The 15,799-nt window shown below is 41.2% G+C and overlaps 1 protein-coding gene across 4 annotated transcripts in view; it reads right to left on the bottom strand.

Moving 5' to 3' along the window:
- Window positions 1-13,011: 13,011 nt before the first annotated feature.
- CFAP300 (cilia and flagella associated protein 300) overlaps window positions 13,012-15,799 on the bottom strand; it is a 37,169-nt gene continuing 34,381 nt past the window's right edge. For 3 of the 4 annotated variants that reach the window (XM_054438899.1, XM_063671379.1, XM_054438901.2), the window contains exon 7: window positions 14,030-14,508. In XM_054438899.1, coding sequence (XP_054294874.1) covers window positions 14,380-14,508 — 129 coding nt within the window. In that variant the 3' untranslated portion in view covers window positions 14,030-14,379. Of the gene's footprint in view, window positions 14,509-15,799 lie in introns of all 4 variants that reach the window. The other variant, XM_054438900.2, reaches the window with a different exon arrangement.

The raw sequence follows: 15,799 nt of genomic DNA, 5'->3' as shown, positions 1-15,799 counted from the left end.
CTACTCAGGAGGCTGAGGCAGGAAAATCGCTTGAACCCAGGAGGCGGAGGTTGCAGTGAGCCAAGATCATGCCACTGTACTCCAGCCTGGATGACAGAGTGAGACTCTGTCTCAAAAAAAAGAAAAAGAAAAAAAAAAAGCCAGGCATAGTGGTTCACGCCTGTAATCCCAGCACTTTGGGAGGCCAAGGCAGGGGGATCACGAGGTCAGGAGTTCGAGACCAGCCTGAGCAACACAGTGAAACCTTGTCTCTACTAAAAATACAAAAATTAGCCGGGCATGCTGGCAGGCACCTGTAATCCCAGCTACTCAGGAGGCTGAGGCAGGAGAATCGCTTGAACCCAGGAGGCAGAGGTTGCAGTGAGCCGAGATTGTGCCACTGCACTCCAGCCTGGGCAAGAGTGAGACTCTGTCTCAAAAAAAAAAAAAAGAAAGAAAAAAAGAAAATTACTCCATTCTCCTGCCTCAGCCTCCCAAGTAGCTGGGACTACAGGGCCCGCCACCACACCTGGCTAAATTTTTTGTAAACTCGGGAGACAGAGCTTGCAGTGAGAGGAGATCGCGCCACTGCACTCCAGCCTGGGCAACAGAGTGAGACTCCGTCTCAAAAAAAAAAAAAAGAAAGTTACTTTAAATGGGATTGCTGCCTATACAGAAAATGACATACGGTTTGGTCACATTTTTCCTTTTGGCCTCTAGCTATTTAATGCATTTATGTATATAAAAGTATATGTGTGTATGTGTTTTACTGAAATATCTCCAATCCCTTTGACCTTCCCTGGGACATCAGATAATTCTCAGCTCATACCTCAATTTCTGCAGCCAATTCCTGGCTGGTTTCCCAGGCTGCATACAGCCTTTCCTGTTTCTATCAATCTTCTTCAATTCTACAGCCATTTCCCTCAAGTACCATTTTCACCTTTGCTCACCCACTCAAAAGTGTATTTGATCACTATAGTGTATCATACACTAAAAACAACCATGATGAAGTTAACAACAATGACTTACATTTGTGTGACACACTTTTCTCAAGGCTTCCACATATCATCCTGTTTCATTTAATTCTTGTACTTCTCTCTGGATTTCAAAGCCTTCAATCAACTGTTGCTCTTTTATTTCATAAGATTGTTTCTTGTTAAATATTTCAAGTACATCAAGGCTGGATGTAGTGGCTCATGCCTGAAATCCTAACACTTTGGGAGGCCAAGGCGGGAGGATCACTTGAGGTCAGGAGTTTGAGCTCAGCCTGGCCAACATGGTGAAACCCCATCTCTACTAAAAATACAAAAATTAGACAGATATGGTGGCGCACACCTGTAATTCCAGGTACTCGTGAGGCTGAGACATGAGAATTGCTTGAACCCGGGAGGCGGAGGTTTCAATGAGCTGAGATAGCGCCACTGCCCTCCAGCCTGGGTGACAGAGCAAGACTGTCTCACAAAAAAACAAAAAACAAACAAAAAAGGTCAAGTAGATCTATTCTAAAAGTTTTATAACAAGGAAGCTGAGAGTCTCCTTGACTTTCCCAATTCAATCCACCAGCAAGTAACATTGGTTTCAGGTCCAAAAGCACATCTGGATACACCTACTTCCTTCCATATATATTAGTTTGCTTTAGGCTGTCATAACAAAGTACCACAGGTTTGGTGGCTTAAACAATAGAAAGTTATTTTCTCACAGTCCTGGAGGCTAGAAGTCCAAGATCGAGGTTTCAGCAGGATTGGTTTATTCTAAGACTTCTCTCCTTGGCCTGTAGATGACCATCTTCTTCTGGTTTCTTCACATGATCGTTCTTCCGTGCTGTGTGCTAACTTCTTCCTCTTATAAGGACCACAGTCAGATTTAATTAGGGCCCACCCAAATGACCTCATTTTGCCTTCGTTACCTTTTCAAAGGCCCTATCTCCAAGTACAGTCCCATTCAAAGGCACTGGGGATTAGGATTTCAACATATGAATATGGGGGAGAGGGGCACACAGTTCAGCTCATGACACTCCATCGTCACCGAAACCATCCTTGCCCAAGCTGCCCTCATTTGTCGTTAGACCGTGATGCTAGTTTCCTTACTTCTACATGTCCTCTTGAATCCACTTACCACATAATAGCCACAGTGATCTTTTGATCTTTCAAAAATGTATAGCACTCTCTTGCTTAAAATCTTGTACTAGTTTCCCATTACACTTAAGTTAAATTTCAAACTCCCCTCATTGGCTTACAAGAGGTATGTGATCTATCTTTCTATCTTTCCAATTTCAATTCATGGCACTTTCTTTCTTGCCGACTTGTTCCATCCACAATGACTTCTGTCAGGTCCTAAAACATAACAAATTCATTCCATCTTGGAGCCTTTGCATTTGCTATAATTGTTTTTGAGAACATTCATATGCTTAGGTCTCAATTTAAATGTTAACCTCCTCAGAAGAATCTTCTCAGACTTACCACTATTATTTCCTACTAAAATCATAATTTATAATTACTTTATGTATTTTACTATGTTTTTGGTCACTAGATTGTACGTTTCTTTGAGCCATGATAATGTGTTTTGTTCATCACTGTTTCTCCAAGCTTAGCATTGTGCCTGGCACACAATAAACATTCTTTGAACAATCTACTCTTTCGGCAGATCTCTTGCTCTATTCAAGAAAGTTTGTAATTGCACATGTATTTCTTACTTCTCTGCACCATAGCATGAAACATTCTTTCTACCTAGAAATCTTTCCCCATCTAAGCCAATCCATGGCTATCATTTCTTTTAAAATAAACCTCAATTCCCTTCCCAAGGAAGCCTTTGATTATGGCTCATCCTTGACTGTCATCTCTCTCTCGGTTCCCTTAGAACTTCAGTGATATGTTTATTAAGTACTTAAAAACATAGTTTTCCTTTTTTTTTTTTTTTTTAGTTGAGATGGAGTCTGGCTCTGTCACTCAGGCTGGAGTGCAGTGGCACTATCGCAGCTCACTGCAACTTCTACCTTCCAAGTTCAAGCAATTCTCTTGCCTCAATCTCCCGAGTAGCTGGGATTATAGACGCCCACCAGCACGCTCAGCTAATTTTTGTATTTTTAGTAGAGACGGGGTTTCACCATGTTGGCCAGGCTGGTCCCGAACTCCTGACATCAGGTGATCCACCCAACCGGGCCTCCCAAAGTGCTGGGATTACATGCGTGAGCCACCATGCCCGGCCAGTTTTTTCTACAAAATGTTTTATTCTACAATATGTTAAGGTAATAAAGGGTGCTAGTTGATTAAAAAAAAAATTGGCTGAGTAAAAGTTAATTTAAAAGTTAACTTACATTATCATACATGGTTTCTACATTACTATCTCCCTCTCATACCTTTCTAATAGCAAAGGTGATAAAGAATATAATTTATAGATCCATAGTGTTTGTTAAAGCCCCATGAGGTTACTTTTTTCTCTTTGCCAAAAAAAAAAAAAAAGAAAAAACCAAAAAAAAAAAAAAAATAGAAAGAGAAAGCATGAGAAAAGAAACATAAGCAGGAACGGTATCACTTCTTGGCCTTTTGGCTAAGATCAAGTGTAGCAGGAATGGTAAGTTTCAACCTTACTTAAACCAAGTTCAGCCTGCTTATTCCAATGAACTTGGCATGTGTACCAAGTCAGGAGATTGAAGACTTACATTAGAGGATATCAGGTTTACCAGCTACTAGAATTTACCAATTGGGACACTGCTAAATATGGCACTATATGTAGCTTTTAGTGTTAATTAATGCAGCTTTCACTGTAAAAGAATACTTCCCTGTCTCTTATTCTTTCCTTTGTTCTTTTGTTTTCATCTCTTCTTTTCTTTCTTTTTCTCTCTGGTTTTTTAAACCAGAGAAGGAGTAGAGAGTAGAGTAGTCATTCCCAACCCTGCAGTTGCCAACCAGAATGAATACACATTTTAAAGGGCAATATACAAAATAATGCTCTATCTCATAAACAGGTTAGAGCAATTAAAATAATACCATTTTGGCCGGGTGCAGTGGCTCATGCCTGTAATCTTAGCGCTTTGGGAGGCCGAGGCAGGCGGATCACCTGAGGTCAGGAGTTCGAGACCAGCCTGACCAATATGGAGAAGCCTCGTCTCTACTAAAAATACAAAATTAGCCAGGAGTGGTGGCAAATGCCTGTAATCCCAGCTACTGAGGAGGCTGAGGCAGGAGAATTCCTTGAACCCGGGAGGTGGAGGTTGCATTGAGCCGAGATCATGCCATTGCATTCCAGCCTGGGCAACAAGAGTGAAACTCTGTCTCAAAAAAAAAAAAAAAAAAAAAAAACATTTCAGACTGGGCATGGTGGCTCATGCCCAGCACTTTGGTAGGCTGAGGCGGGCAGATTGCTTGAGCTCAGGAGTTTGATATCAGCTTGGGCAACATGGTAAAACCCTGTCTCTACCAAAAATACAAAAAATTAGCCAGGCATGGTGGTGTGTGTCTGTGGTCTACTCAAGAGGCTGAGATGGGAGGATTGATTGAGCCCTGGAGTTCGAGGCTGTAGTGTGCTAAGATCATGCCACTGCACTCCAGCCTGGGTGACAGAGTGAGACCCTGTCTCAAAATGAAAATAAAAATAAAAACAATACCATTTCACATTCATCATACTGAAAAAAATTACAGATTTGACATATACTAAGTGTTATCTAGAAAGTTGTAAAATGGGAGTTCTTATATCAGCAGTGGGAGCATAAATTTGTGCAATCATTTTGAAGAGCAAGTTGTCAATATCTAGTAAGGCTGAATATATCCTACTAATCAACAGTTCTATGAGATAGAAGCCTAGAGATCCAGGAGCTCAAGCCCAGCCTGAGCAACACAGAAAGACCTCATCTGCAAAAAAAAGAAAAAAGACTTAGAGAACACTTCAGAGGAAGATATGCCCAAGGATATTTATTCCAGCATTATTCATACAACCAATATGTCTAACAACAGGGAGATGGATAGATATGGTAAGGCCATCCAGTTAAAACGGATAAACAGGCTGGGAGCTGTGGCTCACGCCTGTAATCCCAGCACTTTGGGAGGCTGAGGCGGGCAGATCACCTGAGGTCGGGAGTTTGAGACCAGCCTGACCAACATGGAGAAACCCCGTCTCTGCTAAAAATACAAAATTAGCCGGGTGTGGTGGCAGGTGCCTGTAATCCCACCTACTCGGAGGCTGAGGCAGGAGAATCACTTGAACCCGGGAGGCGGAAGTTGCAGTGAGCCGAGATTATGCCATTGCACTCCAGCCTGGGCAACAAGAGCGAAACTCCGTCTCAAAAAAAAAAAAAAAAAAAAGGATAAACAGGAGTTATTTGTATCAACATAGATAAAATCTGAAAAAATGCTGGGTAATAAAAGTAAGTTTGCAAAAATTTTAAAACAGTATAATATATAACATATATAACAGTATATAATGTTAATAGAAACATACATAGTAAAAGTATAAAATATACAGAAGGGCTGGGCACAGTGGCTCACACCTATAATCCCAGTACTTTGGGAGGCTGAGGCAGGAGAATCTCTTGAGGCCAGGAGTTCAAGACCAGCCTGGGCAATATAGGAAGACCTCGCTCTTTAAAAAATTTTAAAAAGGCCAGGTGCGGTGGCTCATGCCTGTAATCCCAGCACTTTGGGAGGCCGAGGCAGGTGGATCACGAGGTCGGGAGTTCAAGACCAGCCTGGCCATGATGGTGAAAGCTCATCTCTACTAAAAATACAAAAATTAGCCGGGCGCAGTGGCAGGCGCCTGTAATCCCAGCTACTCGGGAGGCCGAGGCAGGAGAATCACTTGAATCCAGGGGGCGGAGGTTGCAGTGAGCCGAGATCCTGTGACAGAGTGAGACTCTGTCTCAAAAAAAAAAAAAAAAAAAAAAAAAAAATGAGCCAGGTAGTCCCAGCTACTCCGGAGGTTGAAGTAGGAGGATTATTTGAGACTGGGAGTTTGAGACTGCGGTGAGCAGTGTTCACACCACTGCACTCCAGCCTGGGTGACAGAGTGAGACCCTGTCTCAAATAAATAAATAAATAAATAAATAAATAAATATATAAATATAACAAATATCAGATATATATATATGTATATATATATATATGCAGGAGAAGGATGCCCACTGGCTTCAGGATATCGGTTATTTCCAGAAAGGGAAGGAGGAAGATGGTTTGGGAGTAAAAACTTCAAGAAAATCTGAAGTAAGGCCATGAGCAAGGTGACTGTGGTTATAACAAGGTAATGTGAGATATCACTGTGGTGTTAGAATTGTTCATTATCTTTTTATTTTCATTTATTTATTTATATTTTATTTATTTATTTTTTTGAGATGGAGTCTCATTCCATTGCCCAGGCTGGAGTGCAGTGGTGCCATCTCGGCTCACTGAAATCTCTGCCTCTGGGTTCAAGCAATTCTCCTGCGTCAGCCTCCCTAGTAGCTGGGATTACAGGCACCCACCACCATGCCTGGCTAATTTTTGTATTTTTAGTGAAAACAGGGTTTCACCATGTTGGCCAGGCTGGTCTCAAACTCTTGGCCTTAAGTGATCCACCGCCTGTGCCTCCCGAGGTGCTGGGATCACAGGCATGAGCCACTGCACCTGGCCATTTTAAAAAAAATTTTTTATTTGTTTTGGAGACAGGGTCTCATTCTATTGCCCAGGCTGAGTGCAGTGACGTGAAGAAGGCTAACTGCAGCCTCAACCTCCTGGGCTCAAGTGATATTCCTATCTCAGCCTCCCGAGGAGTTGGGACTAGAGGCACACACCACCATGCCTGGCTAAATGTTATTTTTTGTAAAGGCAGGGTCTTTCCATGTTGCCCAGGCTTGTATTGAACTCCTGGGCTCGAGTGATCCTCCCGCCTTGGCCTCCCAAAGTGCTGGGATTATAGGTGTAAGTCACTGTGCCCAGCCTCTGTTCATTATCTCGACTGTGCTAGTGAATAGAGAAACTTACACAGGTGATAAAACTGAATAGAACGTAATATACATACCACACACACACACATGCACAAATGAGTATGAGTAAAACTGGAAAAATCTGAATAAGATCAGTGAGTATCAATGTAAGTATTCTAGTTATGATATTACACTACAGTTTTGTACAATGTCACCATTAACGGGGAAACTGGGCAAAGTGTACAAAGGATCTGTCTGTATTACTTCATACAATTGCATGTGAACCTACATTTATCTCAAGAATTTTAATTTAAAAATGTTAAATACGGTAACATTTTAACTGTCAAACCTGGGTGGAGGGTATGTTATGTATTCCCTGCACTTTTTTCATATTTAAAAGAAAAAAGCAATATCTGGAACCCACTACAGAACTGATTCAATCACCAGAAGTAGAAGTAGAGATCAGTCATCTATACAGACAGTCCTCAACTTACGATGGTTCAACTTCAGATCTTTCTACTACAACGGTGCAAAAGGGATACACATTCCATAGGGACTGTACTTCAAGCACCCATGCAACCATCATTTTTCACTTTTAGTACAGTTTTCAATAAATTACATGAGGCATTCAACACTTTATTGTAAAATAGCCTTGGTGTTAGATGATTTTGCCCAACTGTAGGCTAATATATGTGTTCTAAGCACATTTGAGGCAGGCTCGGTTAAACTATGATGTTTGGTATGTTAGGTGTCTTAAATGCATTTTTGACTTCTGATATTTTCAGCTTACAATGTGTTTATTGGGACATAACCCCCTCATAAGTTGAGGAGCATCTCAATTTGTAAAAAGCTTCACTCATTATTCTCAAGCAAAGCCAGGATTGTAAACCATTTGTTACTTTGGAGTGAGACCAAATTGGGTTCAAATCCTGGACCCAGCAATCACTTGTCCTGTGACGTACGGCAAATTACTTAACCTCTTTAAGTTTTAGCCTCCTCATATAAAGTGGAAATGTAATAGAACCTTGGTAATCCACTTTTTTGGATGTATAGCATATTTTCTGCTTCCATATCTATAAGCACATCCTTGACTGATGCAGGAAGCTAGCTTACTCCTTTTCCTAATGTCAGGCAATGCTGCTCATATACAGTGCTGCTCCTCTAATTCTAGTAACTGTTCCTCATTCTGAGTTTAGGGTTTTCACTACTCCTTCCGTCTGGTTGTCATGTTGTTGATTCCACCTCTGGCTGAGTAGTATGTATCTCAGATCTGGCCAATAGCATTTCTAAGGCTACAGGGATTAGTTAACAGATGGTCAAAGTACCCCACTTAAGCCAATGTCACAAGATGGGATTTTTGTTGAGATTCTTGGGAATCTTGAGATAGGTGTTATTTTCCCACTGGTTTTTTGAACTGACAGGATGTATGCTAGGTATACTAAATTTTTTTTTTTTTTTTTTTTTTTTTTTTGAGACGGAGTCTCGCACTGTCGCCTGGGCTGGAGTGCAGTGGCGCCATCTTGGCTCACTGCAAGCTCTGCCTCCTGGGTTCATGCCATTCTCCTGCCTCAGCCTCCCGAGTAGCTGGGACTACAGGCGCCCGCCACCACGCCCGGCTAATTTTTTGTATTTTTAGTAGAGACGGGGTTTCACCGTGTTAGCCAGGATGGTCTCGAGCTCCTGACCTTGTGATCTGCCCGCCTCGGCCTCCCAAAGTGCTGGGATTACAGGCATGAGCCACCGTGCCCAGCCAGGTATACTAACATTTTTGTACATGGAAAGACACAAACTAAGAAGGGAGTCAACAGAGAGAATATGAACTGAGAGAGAAAACGGGTCTTGCATTAAATCAGGCCAAAAAGCAAGCCAAACTACTATGGGACTTTTCAGTTATGTGGGCTACTACATTCACTTTTTGCTTAAGACAATTTGGATCAAATTTTCTTTCACTTATAACCCCAAAGATTCTACTGACTTAACCTACTTTGAAAGGGTAGTTGAGAAGATTAAATAAAGTAAGACATGTCAAGCACTAACTCTGACTAGAAACAAACATAACAACAGGCTGGGTGTGGTGGCTCACACCTGTAATCCCAGCACTTTGGGAGGCTGAAGCGGGCGGATCACCTGAGGTCAGGAGTTCAAGACCAGCCTGACCAACATGGTGAAATCATGTCTCTACTGAAGCTACAAAAATTAGCCAGGTGCGGTGGCAGGCGCCTGTAATCCCAGCTACTCAGGAGGTTGAGGCAAGAGAATAGCTTGAACCTGGGAGGCGGAGGTGGCACTGAGCCGATATTGTGCCATTGCACTCCAGCCTGGGTGACAGGGCAAGACTCCATCTCAAAAAAAAAAAAAAACCCAATAATACTGTCTTTCTACTTCCAGAACTATAAGCACACCCTTTGACTTACAAGGGATGCTAATTTGTTCCTGTCATTAATGTCAGACAACGCTGCTAGTATAAAATAGAAATAAATAGGTAATCTGATTTGTTGCCAAATAATATTTTAACCATTCGGTTAATACAAGGGAGAAAGACAAGGAAATCCCTACAAAACTTTATTTTAGGTTTCTTTGGACATATACTTCTGCCTGTGGAACAGTTTAATCTTTCTTAACTTTCGCCTTTCTTCAAGGTACCTTTCCCCATTCTTTGTTTCTTCACAAACATTATCTAATAGGACTCCCAGATCTATTTTGAAGAATTTCCTGACTACTTCACGCAGGCATGATTTCTTCTCCTGAAGTTTTTTTGCAATTACGGTCTCTGCTAGGCATCCGATACTTACATGCTGTCTTGTACTATTAGTAATACTAACATGTATGAATGCCTTACGTCTCCACAAGACCAACTTTCTTGAGTAATTGAGTCTTTCTCTTTCTCATTGCACCTATCACAGTTATGGGCACTAGAATGTAAGCTCCCTAATTTAGAAATTTTTGTTCATTGGTGTATTTGCAGTGCCTCGAAAGTGGCCAGGACATAACAGGTAATCAATAAGCATCTGTGGGGCCAGGCATTGTGGCTCACACCTGTAATCCCAGCACTTTGGGAGGCTGAGGTGGGCAGATCACTTGAGGTCAGGAGTTCAAGACCAGCCTAGCCAACACTGTGAAACTCCATCTCTACTAAAAATACAAAAATTAGCCAGGCATGGTAGCACGCGCGTGTAGCCCCAGCTACTTGGGAGGCTGAGGCCTGAGAATGGGTTGAGCCCAGGAGGTGAAGGTTGCAGTGAGCTGAGATCGCGCCACTGCACTCAGGCCTGGGTTGATGGAGCGAGACTCCGACTTAAAAAAAAAGCACCTGTGGGATGCATGAGAATGAATGGTAGTTCCTTAAAAATTCTTGTTGATTAACTGGATGACTGAGAAGCCTTCAGGGTAGATAGTTTTTCTTAAGAAGCCTCCAGTGAGTTTCTAGAACCTTCAGACCAGTTTTCAAAGTTTTAAGGACCAGTGCTGGTTGCAGATGAGTTGGAACAAGGATGACAGACCTGTGAATCTGAATACAAGGAGAACTCAGGACAAGGGAGCTTCCTTCTCTGACCACAGCTTCCTACCACAGTTCCCACTTCCCAGTTCTTAGTACCTCAAACACCAAAATTTAATAATTCACACAGTCGGCTACCCTTTTTTGGGCCATATTTGATTTTTCTTTTTTCCATCAAGCATTCTGTTGTCCCATACTTCATGATGCCTTGAGATGTTATCACTGCTATGAGCTCGGTTCAGTTAATTCTGTGCTTTGACAACTACTATGTACCTCTATTTGATCTTTGGACTTTGGACTTTTTTCACCCCAATTTATCACTGCCGGACTAATCTTTCTAGAATATCACTTTCATGATGCTACTACCCCTATTCAAAAGTCCTTAATGATTGCTATACATCACCTACTTAAAAGATTTAAATTTCTTAGCTTTGTGCCCACAGCTCTCAGTGACCAAGTCCCCAGTAATCTATCTTCCCTGTTATTATCCAGAACTCCAGAACAGAACTTATTAGTTTTAACTACTCAGATGTACTCATGTCCCCCCAAATCACCTTATGTTTTTGTATCTTTGAATTTATTTTTGCTCATGTGATCTAAATATCCCAACTTCTCTAAGTCCCTCTTTTTAATGTCCAAATTACAATTCTGCAAGACCCCTCTTCTTTAAGTTACTTTTGGAATTTTTGGAGAATGCTCTCAGAAAGTCTCAGAAAGCCATTCTGTGGTCACTTGTCACCACGGCCAGTTGTCTCACTCCAGACAACCGCTCTTCTCTCAGCTGATCAGAGTTTGCTTTTACAAAGCTGGCTTCTACGGGCTGCGGCTGCTGCTCTCTAGGGACAATTTTTGCCACAGACATGTTCCTGGGCTGCATATCTAATCCCATGCTGGGCAGCTAAATCCAGACTACAGTATGAATCCAGACTATAATAGTCTGCAAAATTTAACAAAAGGTTGAAGTATAACTAGAGGGATGACTGTACAGTAAATTTAAGGTGGGCACATAGGTATGAAGGCTGCTAAAGTCCATCAGCTCAGCCCCTGCAGAGGAGGCTTCCATGCTGATGATCTATAACCCTCAGCACCAACCTTTCCCCCTCCCTCACTTTCCACACTCTCCACAGTTGCACTTCAAAGGCCAGTTTCTCTCTACCAACAGTTGTCAGTCAGACAATGGGTATGTATTGTCTTTCAAGTTCTAGGCATTGTGGACACAAAGGTAAACAAAATGGATACAGTACTTGTTTTCATGAAAGATATTAAACAAATTATAACAAATAGCTGAGCAAATAGTTCCAAGTGTACAAATGCTGCCAAAGAAATACCTGGAGTCTGTGCTCAGGACCTCTACGTTCTCTGGGGCCCCCAAAGAGGAAAAACCAATTTTCCCATCTCTTCAGTCAAATTAATAATAATCTATATAAAAGCAATTCAGGCCCCAAGAAGACAGCTTTTTACATTATTATGCAGACAGTTAACTGTTTCTCTTTTTTTTTTCTTCATATTTCCTCAGTAGAGAATGCAGCCAAAATTCGTGAGCACTCAAACTATGCGCCTGGCATCATTCAAAGCCCAACATATGTATTAATTAATATAATTTTCCAAAAAACTTATGAGGTAGTCCTATTATTATTATTATTTTATTTTATTATTTTTTTTGAGATGGAGTCTTGCTCTCTCGCCCAGGCTGGAGTGCAGTGGTGCGATCTTGGCTCACTGCAACCTCCACCTCCCGGGTTCAAGCAATTCCCCTGCCTCAGCCTCCCGAGTAGCTGGGACTACAGGCGCCTGCCACTACGCCCAGCTCATTTTTTTTGTTGTTGTTATTTTGTTGTAGACATGGAGTTTCACTGTGTTAGCTAGGATGGTCTCGATCTCCTGACCTCGTGATCTGCCCGCCTTGGCCTCCCAAAGTGCTGGGATTACAGGTGTGAGCCACCGTGCCCTGCGAGGTAGTCCTATTATTTTTTTCCATTTTATAGAAAAGACAATTGAGGTGCAGAGAGTTAAGTAACCAGCTCAAGGTCACACACCAAGTAATGGCAAATTTAAAAATCCAGGCAACCTGACAGCCCAGCCCAAACTCTTTATCACTACTCTATTATGCCTTATAATACAGTTAATTTGCATAATCACAAATGAGTCATCAAATGATTTGTCCAAAACAATGGAGCAATCTTTCCTGAAAGGTCCTATCTACCTCCACCTTTAGAGCTGAGGAAAAATAGTGGCAATTCCTCAGTATCACTTTCCCATCTTTTGCCTCTGGACTTTCATCCGAGGGCCAAGCCCAGAGTACCTTGTCACATCATGCGCTCCCTTCAACTGCTGTTCTCTTCCGTTACTGATATCCCACCAGTCTTTCCATAGAAGCCAGACTATGCCTATCTTAGTTCAGAGTGATCTCTTCTATCTCTGAATTCATGCAACAATCACTCTTGGTAGTCACACTCTGAAAGATTACCTTCCTAAATAGGTTTATAGGGAGTGTATGTTTCCCCAAAGTAAACTGCCCAGTGCCTTGCATAGAATTGGTATTCAAAACGAGTTACTGATTGGCCACTTGATTGATCGAAAGGGTCTCCAGGTCATAGGGAACTGTGAGGTAAGCAGCAAAGCTGGTAGCAAACAGACATTTCAGTTCTTGATTTTATGTTTTTATGTAATTTTAAAAAATCTATGGGTATTATGAGGATATCTGGAAAGTAGTTATTCACTCAATAAACATTTAATATGCCAAGGCATTGTGTTAGGTATTAGAAGTAAAACACACTCTTTCCCATGAGCCCTATACCCAAATTGCCAGCTGCATTCGAGATACAAATCCAGGTTCAAGTCCAAGATTATTGCTTTATCCCACAACACAGAAACACATCTTTCAAACTTGCTCCTGTTCCTCCTCAAACCTCAACATTTCTTACAGGCTTCCCATGACCCATGGGATATATGTCAATGATTTTTGCCATCAAAAAAAAACCAAAAACAATCTAAGTTATACATTAATACTATGAATGAAATAAGGAACAGTAGTAAGATAACCTGCTTCTCACTCTTTGAACAACTTACTAATGCCATCAGGCAACTTTCTCTGTTTACATGTAGCTCTTGTATTAGCTGTGGGACAGCTGCAGTTTTAATTTATTATGTGATAAAAGAGTTTACGACTACTTTCAGAACTTTTTTTTTTTTTTTTTCTGAGACGGAGTCTTGCTCTGTTGCCAGAGCTACAGTACAGTGGCGCAGCCTCGGCTCACTGCAACCTCCGCTTCCCGGGTTTAAGTGATTCTCTTGCCTCAGCCTCCTGAGTAGCTGGGACTACAGGCACACGCCACCACAGCCAGCTAATTTTTGTACTTTTGGTAGAGAAGGGGTTTCACCATGTTGGCCAGGATGGTCTCGATCTCTTGACCTCGTGATCTGCCCGCCTTGGCCTCCCAAAGTGCTGAGATTACAGGCGTGAGCCACCGCGCTAGGCCCCAGAACATTACTTTTTTATTGAGGCTTTTAAGTGGAACAAATGAAGCAAAAGAATTGTTATGCTTTGCCTAGCTTTAGAGATGTAAACGCTTGTGCAATGAAGAAATGTAATTAAATGAAACAAGTTAAATAAACTAACAATTCATATTCATGATCAGTGGTAGAAATGTTTAGTTTTCTGCTACATTTTCAATCCAGAATTAGTTAGCTTATAAATTAAAATACATGGAAAATTGAGGATTCACTTGAATTGCAATGCAACAAATATGAACTAGATTTCTAATTCCTTGTAACTTTTTGTAAAAATTCCACAACTTTTTTGGTATAGATTTTATTATGGATGAAATTTGATCCCCGGTTAGTATTCCACACAAATTTTTAAAACGGCATCTTGGTGTTTGCTTTCTTCTGCTCTAAGTAGGCTCCTTACATTTTTCTTGAATTAATTTGCAAGGTATATGTTTATCTATAAGTTAGTATTAAGATAGAAAAATGATAAATAAAAAATAGTAGAGGTACATAATCTGAAAGAGCATTAAGACATGTCTCCCACACCATAACAGTGGTATAAAACATGAAGGTGACGCCTGATAGGATCCACAATAAAGTAAGAAAATGTCTGTTCATGATTCTTTGCTGAAGGATAGCACATACCAGCAGAATCCTGAAAAAGACAAACCTAAATTATTATCATTATTTTCATTTTTATTTAATTAATTAATTAATTAATTTTTTTTTTTTTGAGACGGAGTCTTGCTCCGTTGCCCAGGCTGGAGTGCAGCAGCGTGATCTCGGCTCACTGCAACCTCTGCCACACGGGTTCAAGTGATTCTCCCGCCTCAGCTTCCCGAGTAGCTGGGATTACAGGCATGTGCCACCATGCCCAGCTAATTTTTGTGTTTTTAGTAGAGATGGGGTTTCAGCATCTTAGCCAGGCTAGTCTTGAACTCCTGACTTTGTGATCCACCTGTCTCGGCCTCCCAAAAGGCTGGGATTACAGGCGTGAGCCACAGCGCCCGGCCAATCCTAAATTAGTTAGTATACAACTACATTTAAGTGATAATCAACATATTTGCCTATTATGTATTTTCTGTCAAAACAGGAAACATGGATAAAATCTTTGACAATAAATTGGCAGATAATTAATGATTAACTATGATAGGAATACATATGTACTATACTTACATGCATAATTTTTGTCTTTAAGGAATTTATAGTCCAAAGACAAATCCCATCATTTAAAAAAAAGTGCTTTTAAAGTGCTAATATTGCAAAAATTTTATATTTAGCAATTTTCTATCTTTGTTTTCTCTTTTTTTTTTTTAATTTTTTTTGGAGTTGGGAGTCTTACTCTGTTGCCCAGTCTGGAGTACAGTATTGGTACCATCACAGCTCACTGCAACTTTCGCTTCCTGGGTTCAAGCAATTCTCATACCTCAGGCTCCCGAGTAGCTGGGATTACAGGCGTCTGCCACCACACCCCGCTAATTTTTTGTATTTTTTGTAGAGATGGGGTTTTACCATGTTGGCCAGGCTGGTTTCAAACTCCTGACCTCAAGTGATCCGCCCTCTCAAAGTGCTGGGATTACAGGCTTGAGCCACTGCACGGGGTGGGGACTATGTTTCTTTTGTTTATCACTGTGACTTAGCCCAGTACAATAGCTGATACACAGTATATATTTAATAAATGCTTGTTAAGTGACTGAATGAAGATACTTAGAAACTGCTTTGAATGTAATAATATCTTTTGTATAATACTGAAATTCAAGTACCAGATTCTATGTATAAAGACACATTTATGGAATTCTTTTTTTTTTTTTTTTTTTTTTTTTAAGATGGAGTCTCGCTCTGTCGCCCAGGCTGGAGTGCAGTGGCAAGATCTCAGCTCACTGCAACCTCCGCCTCCCAGGTTCAAGTGATTCTCCTGCCTCAGCCTCCCTAATAGCTGGGACTAC

This window comes from Pongo pygmaeus, chromosome 9 (assembly GCF_028885625.2).
Source record: "Pongo pygmaeus isolate AG05252 chromosome 9, NHGRI_mPonPyg2-v2.0_pri, whole genome shotgun sequence".
NCBI lineage: Eukaryota > Metazoa > Chordata > Mammalia > Primates > Hominidae > Pongo > Pongo pygmaeus.
Note: the sequence above shows the minus strand (reverse complement) of the source record. Positions and strands in the feature narration are given on the sequence as shown.